The sequence below is a fragment of the Dicentrarchus labrax genome, unplaced genomic scaffold (genome assembly GCF_905237075.1).
Source record: "Dicentrarchus labrax unplaced genomic scaffold, dlabrax2021, whole genome shotgun sequence".
Classification (NCBI taxonomy): domain Eukaryota; kingdom Metazoa; phylum Chordata; class Actinopteri; family Moronidae; genus Dicentrarchus; species Dicentrarchus labrax.
In genome coordinates, this window is record NW_026136715.1 from 15,522,657 (window position 1) to 15,531,797 (window position 9,141).

Sequence of the window (9,141 nt, forward strand, 5' to 3'; positions counted from 1 at the left end):
ATCTACTACTACATATTTAAAAACGTATACAGTGTGACTTAAAATATGCATGCTTGTCAGACAAAAAGGGTCAAATCACTTAACACAGTTTGTGTCCATAAAAAGGTGTTGATACCCTGTTTGTTGTTACTTTTAGGCTAATTGAATGGATTGCATAAATGACACATACTTGTTGTGCCACTCAGGTACTCACATTTTCATTGTTTAAATGTATAAAGAGCTGTCTGTGTTATGATGGAGCAGAAGGGTTTCGTCTACTTTGGGGTTAACACTCCATATCCTTTTCCATTCATTGTTCCTTTTACCACTGATTAATATCTTGTTTAAACAGCCCGCAAACACACCACGCCATCGGTATGTTCATAAATCCTCTAGAGCTGATCAACACAATGGCCCACATTCCTGGCATTTAAAGTCCCTTATCACTGCGTCTCCTCTCCACCAGAGACACAGCAATTCTAGGAATATGATGCTGGAACAAAAACAACTCTCTACATGCATGTCTGTTTATTTCATTTAGTTTGAAGCATTAGTGAGACAGGGACACATCACACTTTGGGGGGTGACCATCCAGTGCTTTACCTTTGTTACGCATCCCTGGACCTCTCACCTACACCCTGTTTGACTCCAATTACATCTTTAGCACTGTTTTCTCTTTCATGGAATAACAAAAGAATGGGCAAAATGTTGCTTAACATTAGCCATTGTTTTACTTGTTTAAATTTAGAATCAATAATAGTCATTAGAAAGAAATGGAGACTTTTATCAGGGTTAAATCATTTGACCTGACCCCAGCATTGTCGCTGTATGTGGGATTACAAACACCCCCTGCTAATTATGGCTTCCTCTGGGTTGATGAGGTGACACACTGTATAAAAATACAAATTATTTCATAATATTAAAGCTGCACTAATTAAGGTTTTTACATTAACAATGAATCAAATAATTACAAATAATGTGTCAGAGGTCTCCAGCAGTGATGACCTAACATCTAATTATGCACCTCATCAGAGCTTTTTAGCCCGTTTTAGCTTGTTGTTTTAAAAATACACAGCAAAAAATTTACTATAAACTCTCTATATGCTTCAGTCTCTTTATCAACTTCATTTCCAGGAGCAACAGATGGCTTCTGCTTTTGTCAAATGCTTTTTAAGAAACCCAGTTAGCAACTGGTGACTAGAAATACAGCTCTTAATGAATATTTATGTTAACCAGTGTTTGCTGGATGTGTAAGTAGGTGATTGTTTGCTTACACATCATTACTTTTTATATAGAGTCAGGCATATAGAGTCGCGCAAACAAGCCTATGCACAGAAGGGTATCTGTAAATCGCAGAGGCTCGCAGAGGGCTGATACACACACCTCCTGAAATCTCAACCTGTGTGTCAAGGAAGATATTTAGTTGATTTAGCTCATGCTGGCTCAAAACTGTGACAAAAACAACCGTTAAACTTACATACTAGTATATTCATAGTATATGTCTGGCTAAGTATAAAAGATACCGCCATGTAAATGTATCCAAGTGACCCCCATGCATATTGAAGAAGCATAATTCCTCTGTGGCAAAACAGCTTTAACATAATGTTTAAAAAGAGTTTTTTCCTCTTAAAAGCATCACAGTGAATTGTAATATAATGGTAATATCTGGGAAACATTGATCGCATTTGCACCATTTGACAATACCAGTAAAACACACTGTATTCATGTGACTTTGCCAGATGGCTTTATGAAATTCTAACCTCATACGGCAACAAAATAAAACGACTTCACAAATTCAACGCTGGATGCTTCGCCATCTTTGCAACATGTGGTACAGTACATTTTTAAACTGCCTGCCCTTCTGGCCAAGGTCTGAGCCCATTCAAGTAAAAATCCTTGGGTGTTGTCCCGTGCAACAATAGAAAACTGTGGCATTGCCTGCACTTCCTCACGTAGCATCGTGAGATGGGAGACGTCATTCATCGCAGAGGTTCATTCGCAGCACCCAATGCTGGGCTTACACCACAGATAAATTCTCCATTTCCTTTGTTTATTCTCCAGAGTCAGACTGAACCTCTCTTGAGACTGTGATTTCCTTCTGCCCCACACTCACTCAAACTCAAATCCAATTTATATTTGGATTACATAATTACATTACATTTTGCAAACAATATGTTGTGACCAATAGACATGTAGTCTATCCTGTTTTATCTGTTTTATCTTGTATTTATCCAAAGCTGCCTTGTATTCACTCCTGTCTGACAAAGAACAACATCTCACTCATCACACACAATCTCTGATCAGAGTCAAGGTGTGGTTTGATCCATGAACCAGGCTGCCATGTGTGATTGAGTTTCACAGGGTCTCATGGGTAGCAGACTCCTTTCCTTATCACTACACAGCTTAAACACCCAACCATTACAGACATCCATCCTTCTCGGAAATGAGCTCCTCGCTAACAGACATGGTTTGAGGTTACACCTCAGCTCCAACAATACGACTTTGATCTCTTTAGGCGTTTCACAGTGGTATACATTGTATGACTTAATTGTGCCTCCTCTGAGCTTGTACCTCCCGCGTGGCTCTTTGGAGGCAGGACATAAGGGAGGATAGAACTGTGCAGTGCGAACAGTGTGTGTGTGTGTGTGTTTGGAGGGAGGGGTTGTGGGTGAAGGAAAGGCGGATTGAGGGCCTGATTTTCTACTTTCTGTTGAAAAAAATCCTTTTAGCAATAGGACCCAGAGGAATTTTGCAGGAAAAAAAGACTGGGCCAGCACACCTTTATGTTGACTGAGGCAGGACAAAGATGTGAAAAAAGTTGTTCAACACTGTAACAAAAAAGGTTGAGCTTTGAGCCATGTCATTGGCTAAGAAGAGTCTGACAGGAAAGTGCAATGGCTCTTGAGGTCAGGGCAGACTCTGCTATATATGTATTGCCACAGACAACACATTTACTGACTCTACAACAGTGCTTGCATAGTGAGCCACCATCAGTCATCTCTACAGGGACAATATGAGTGCTTCTGTGGCTGTGTACAGGAATATTTACACAGAGGACCGCTTCAAACAGGCCTACGGCTCCGATGATGACACGGGTGGAGGTTTGCGGCTCCGGGAGAAGCTCGCCGGAAGGTGCAGGTGTTCAAGGCGAGCCTTCTTTCACCTGTTGAAGGAGAGAGTGCCCATTTTCAACTGGCTGCCAAGATACAGACTAAAGAAATGGATTTTAGGAGATACTGTAGCGGGACTGACAGTTGGTATTCTTCACATTCCACAAGGTGAGTAAACATAGGAACAGGATCCAATAGCCTACAGCTGATTATAGGCTGCCAATCACAAAAAAGGGAAAAGAGAGCTTGTTTCCTTTAAAATTATCTGATCACCTTTATTTATTTATTTTAATTTTAGATAAAGATATTAATAATTACAACAACAACAACAACAACAACAATACATGTACTTGTTGATAATATGATAATGATAAAACTATATGGCTGAGTTGTTAGATTTTACATTGTGACTTCTAAAATATTTTTGTCCTTGAATGCTTTAGACTTATAATCAGATTTTACAGACAAGGACAGATTTTACATTCTGACACTAGGAAAAGAAAAATGCTTACTGATGAGCTGTCTTTTTGAATGTCTTTCTCCAAACAGGCATGGCCTTTGCTTTACTCACATCCGTGGCACCAATATTTGGCCTTTACACCTCCTTTTTCCCGGTGGTACTTTATATGTTCTTTGGCACAGGTCGCCATGTGTCCACAGGTAAGACACATATCCACATAACTAGTGATGTGTTTGCCATACTGACTACTATACTATAAATAGTTACATTGTCTCATGCATCTTGCAACTCAAATCAGTGTCAAGTGTCAGTTATTATGTTTTCTACTGTGACTAAGACGATGGGTCTATTCTTCAGGTACCTTTGCTGTGGTGAGTCTGATGACCGGCTCTGTGGTGGAGCAGCTGGTTCCCACTCCACTGGAGATGAACTCAAGTTCTTCTGAAGCGGCGGAGTTTGAGGCCCAGAAGATCGGAGTGGCCTCGGCTGTAGCACTCCTCTCAGGAATTATAATGGTAAGACAGATGCACAAAGTCTGAATTAAATACAAAGTTACAAAATGAAATATCAACACACCTGAGGAATTTCTTTTTTGTTATTGAGTTAATTCTCCGAACCAGCCTGTAATTTTTTGTTAATCTCTTGTGCCTCCAGCTTTGTATGTTTGGTCTTCAACTGGGATTCCTCTCTACTTATCTGTCAGAGCCAATTGTTAAGGCTTTCACCAGTGCTGCTGCCTTCCATGTTACCATCTCACAGCTGCAGAGCATGCTGGGGCTGCGGCTTCCCCGCCACACTGGCACCTTCTCCCTATTCAAGGTAAGCAGTGAATCACGGTGACATCTTGATGGTCTAATCCAACATGTTATCATTTGGGAGTTTGCTCACAGCCCACCGACTTGTACGTTCAGACTTTAGCATCAGTGATGGAGAATCTGCCTCACACCAACATGGCCGAGCTGCTGATCTCCATGGTGTGTTTGGCTGTCCTGGTGCCAGTTAAGGAAATCAACATGCGTTACCGGCAGCGCCTGCGTACACCTATCCCAGTGGAGATCCTCACGGTTAGTCACCTGGATTTATGAATGTTGAGTGTACTTTTACAATGAACTATATGATTAACAGGTAATAATTCATGGTTTTATACTTCATTCCACAGGTGATCATTGCTACAGGTGTGGCCTATGCCTCCTCACTGGACTCTACTTACAGCATCGAGATAGTTGGCCACATCCCAGCTGGGTAATCTTTTAGATTAAAAAAAAAAAATCTTTAAAGTACTCAAGTAGTTTCCACTAGTTTGACTTTTAATTCTTCTATCTCTAGATTCCCGAAGCCACGGATGCCTGCCTTGCACACTTTCCCTGACATTGCTGGAGACACAGTAGCCATAACATTTGTTGGTTACGCCGTGTCAGTCTCACTGGCAATGATTTATGCTGATAAACATGGATATTCCATACATCCCAACCAGGTAAAGTGTGAGAATGTTGCAGCTGCTTCCTTGCTTTTTCTTTTTACTTTTTTTTTTTTTTTGCTGTTTTCTTTTAAATTTTGGAGAAGATAACACAAACAAACACTTCAAAATTGTACTGGTGTTTAATAGTACCTGTAAATGTACCTCTGACATCCCCTATGAACAATCCTGCTTTTGTTACTTCCTCCATGCATCTTTTTGCCAAATTAGATTAGATTAGATTTTCATACTTCACACTCCAAGTTAAGTCACAGCTGCTTGTTGAAATGTTAGATTCTCACCAGTCTGTTAACTGTTTGCATTTATATTGCAGGAGCTGTTGGCTCATGGCGTCTCCAACACAGTGTCTTCTTTTTTCACCTGCTTCCCCAGCTCAGCCACTTTAGCCACCACCAATATACTCGAGAGTGCTGGAGGACACACGCAGGTAATCTTCTGTTGAGTCACACTAACACGCCACTAGTAGACTATTTGTATTAAGGGCACAATTGTCAGTTCAAATGTAAATCTAAGCACCCCAAGTGAAAAAATTAAAATGTATTTAAAGGTCCCTTAATATAAGGCAAATCACAAAAGTTGTTGACTAATGCTTTAAACACAGCAGCAAAACATGCCTATATATTTAACAACAGAAACATTCAAAGTGCTGATTGATTAATTGATTGAATTGAAATTGAATGATTAATGATTAATGACCGATTTTATGAGGTCTAATCCACATTAATGCAGTTGAAATAACTTAAAACCTAAAAGTGCATTTACATCCAACACAATGCAGAATAGGCCCTAAGTAGGGAGAAAAGCTTATGAGACACATTGGGATTTCCAGTAAGGGTTGTGTGTCGTGTGTGTTCCTGCAGCTCTCTGGCTTGTTCACCAGTCTGGTTGTTCTGGTTGTCCTGCTGCTGATTGGACCACTGTTCTACTTCCTACCCAAGGTATGTTTATATGTGTGTATCTCTACAAGCATGACAGAGAGAGAGAGAAAGTAAAAAGGAAAGTGCACTTATCTCATCCTTTATCTCTCTCCCCAGGCAGTACTGGCATGCATCAACGTTACCAGCCTCAGGCAGATGTTCTTGCAGTTCCAGGACCTACCCGAGCTGTGGAGAATCAGCAAGATTGACTTTGTAAGGACTTTGATTGGTATAGCAATATATTGGAGCTGAGGTAGCATGTGAGATAAATAACCTTCATCTTTCCACTTTCAGACAGATTGCTTGGAGGGAATTAACCATAATTGTCATTGTTCCATTGTTAATTGTTATATCCTGACATGACAATACATCATTATGTTTGTAGATGGTTTGGGTGGTAACCTGGCTGTCTGTGGTGGTACTTAATGTGGACCTTGGCCTAGCGATTGGGGTCGTTTTCTCTATGATGACTGTCATCTGCCGCACACAAAGGTACATTTTCCATTTCCATTGCATGAATACTATGGTGCTCTTGCCAAATGCTCTGTTGTAAGCAAGAACTATGTAAAAGTATGTTTTATAGGGATTATAATATCCCAGAAACAAATTAGAATTGAAAAGGACACTGAAAGTTTTATATCTATTATGGAACTCAAAAATCCATCAGAGAAACAGAGAATCACTTCATACCCGTCATGCTTTTCAGATCACTTGTTATAATGTGTTCAGTATAAACTGATGATGCATGGTTCAACAGGGCTGGTTGTTCAGTGCTTGGTAGGGCCAGCAACACAGAAATTTACAGACCTCTGGAGAACCACAGCAAGGTGAGAGGACACCCTTACTGCTTAATGTTATTTAATTTAATTTAATAAATAAAAATAAGACATTATCTTTCAGGACACTGAACCGGGTCTTAAACCTTAAATTTGAGGCACATTAAAATCTTAATTTCTTATTTCAACAAGTGATAATCATAATTTTGGAGACGATGCTGTGTGTCCTAGAAAGAAGTTGAGACCATCCTGTTTTCCTTTCAGTGCTATGAAGTGCCTGGAGTGAAGATTTTGACTTACAACGGGCCTATTTATTATGGCAACCGTAACTTCTTCAGGGAGGAGATGAGCAGGCTGTTGGGCCTGACGCCAGAGAAGATCCGCTGCCGGGAGAAGGCAAGGAAAGCCCTGGAGAAACGGGAGAGAGAGGCCACTGTCAACACTGTGGTATGACTTCTGCAATTGCTGAATGAGCTGAGTTAGAATTTACAGTTTACACTGTATAAGCCAATTTAATTACAGGATCCTATTGTTTTTTTCCCCCTCCATTGTTCTTTAGGAAAGAGGCATTGCAAATACATCGTTTTCTTCAGAAAATGAGTTCTTTAAATCTGGTAAGTAATGAAAACATTTAGGTGTTTCTGTCTGGATGACACTAAATATTAACACAGTTCCAAAAACTAAAAATAGATGTTCTCATTTTGAATGAGGACATCTATAACAGTGATTGCCAATCACATTTTTTTGCAAGGAAAATTCAATTTCCCTTTTTTTCTTTTCTCTAGAAACATCTGAGAGTGATGTTCAGGCAGTATTGATTGATTGCAGCAGTGTGATATTTGTTGATGTTGCTGGAGCAAGACTCTTCACACAGGTCAGTTTGCAAGACAAAGCTTCAAACTTCACTGTATTTATTCATGCATTGTTGTCAATTGACTGGTTTTGTTTTTTTGCAGATGTGTACTGAATGCCAGAAAGTTGGAGTTCATGTATATTTGGCAAACTGCAATGGTAAGGCCTGTGTATCCAAATTATTCTTATCCTGATAGTTTTCATTGCTGCATAATCTGCTTGTACTACCTTATGGAGAGTTGTTTTTACTTATTACATATGTCAAAATTCACTTGCATTAAATAAATACTCATCGATAATTTCCATCTCCTTAGAGAGCGTCCTAAAAATCCTCACATCAAGTGGTCTAATGAACTACATGAACCCTCAACATATTTTCGTGACTGTTCATGATGCTGTGACATATATTCAACAGCAGAAGGTGAGCTAGAAAGCAGAAATGTTCACAAATACACAAAAGGCTTTTATTTCTAATTACTTTGATTTTCATCACGATACTGCTGTTGTCTGCTGTAGGAAAAACCTCCAGAGAACACCACGACTGTTTGGGTTTGAGGCAGGAGGACAGTGATGAGTCATACTTCCTTCAGCCAAGTGTGTGGGACTAAAATGTCAGAGAACATTACGATTTCTGTTCTATAAACAGAGATTATGTCTCAGCTGTATAGCAGCACTCCAGCATTTGGTCCAGACTGTACTGTATACCAGCGTTTCAAAGAAGCAGTAGCCTGTTGTAGCACTACGTCATGAATTACAATAATGATTACATTACAGTGTTACCAGTTTGGACTCCAGGCAGACTTTAATCTGACATTAGTCATTATATCAGTGGGATTTGAATAAAGTCGATAGAATAATTCCACAATAGACAATCTCATCATATATTTAGTGTAAATAAATCTGAAAAACAAATATGTAATTTTTGACCAATGACTATAAAACCATATATGGCAGACATGAATTATTTTGTTTAACAGTTGTTCTGTTCTTTATTGTCATATATGCTGGAATATTACCACAGTAATATTTATTTAGTTTCTGTTTGTTGTTTGCAATACAGATACATATAAAGTGCACTGAATAGTTTGTTAAAATACTTTTGTATATTTATATCTTTTGAAACATGTGCTTGAACTGTGTACAGTAAATGTCATCCAGCCTTAAAATGTTCTGTCTTTTGACTCCAGAGAGACTGCACAACATATTTTATGAATGATACCTGTATTTGTCAGCAACTGTGCCATCCAGTGGCTGTTTTGACAATAAATATGTCGCCAAAAACAAAACTTCTATGTGAATTAAAACTAAATTTAACATATGTCAAAGAAAATTGAATCCTGGGTTTCTATATCACACTTTTGTAAGTGTGGTTATTGGTGGTGTATAAGTATGAATAGATTTTAGGGGGAAACACAGTGTGGAATGTGAAGCACGCCACTTTTGAAGAGAGAAGAAGAGCAGCCTTTGTATTTGGTGAGATACTGTAGACTAGTGTGTCTGCACTGAGATATTATGAGAAATGAAAAATGCAGGATTCAAATGACAACAGAGGCAAAGAAAGGGGTAAAAC

General features: G+C 39.2%; 1 protein-coding gene across 1 annotated transcript; it reads left to right on the forward strand.

Annotated features, from left to right (window-relative positions):
- Window positions 1-2,992: 2,992 nt before the first annotated feature.
- On the forward strand, window positions 2,993-8,857 carry slc26a10 (solute carrier family 26 member 10). The gene is made up of 18 exons (XM_051424118.1): window positions 2,993-3,257; window positions 3,639-3,749; window positions 3,907-4,064; window positions 4,204-4,368; window positions 4,461-4,613; window positions 4,709-4,791; window positions 4,876-5,023; window positions 5,340-5,453; window positions 5,887-5,964; window positions 6,061-6,156; window positions 6,329-6,435; window positions 6,701-6,770; window positions 6,984-7,166; window positions 7,279-7,333; window positions 7,505-7,593; window positions 7,676-7,730; window positions 7,886-7,992; window positions 8,088-8,857. The coding sequence occupies exons 1-18, from the start codon at window positions 2,993-2,995 to the stop codon at window positions 8,124-8,126; spliced, it is 2,076 nt and encodes a 691-aa protein (XP_051280078.1). The 3' UTR covers window positions 8,127-8,857.
- The last annotated feature ends 284 nt before the right edge of the window (window positions 8,858-9,141 follow it).

What these genes read in the sequence shown, in the direction of transcription:
- slc26a10 (XM_051424118.1), top strand. Translation starts at nt 2,993, where the DNA reads ATGAGTGCTTCTGTGGCTGTGTACAGGAATATTTACACAGAGGACCGC. An exon ending in TCCTCTCAGGAATTATAATG is followed by an intron (nt 4,065 to 4,203) that starts GTAAGACAGATG and finishes TTGTGCCTCCAG; the next exon opens with CTTTGTATGTTTGGTCTTCA. An exon ending in CTCTGGAGAACCACAGCAAG is followed by an intron (nt 6,771 to 6,983) that starts GTGAGAGGACAC and finishes TTTTCCTTTCAG; the next exon opens with TGCTATGAAGTGCCTGGAGT.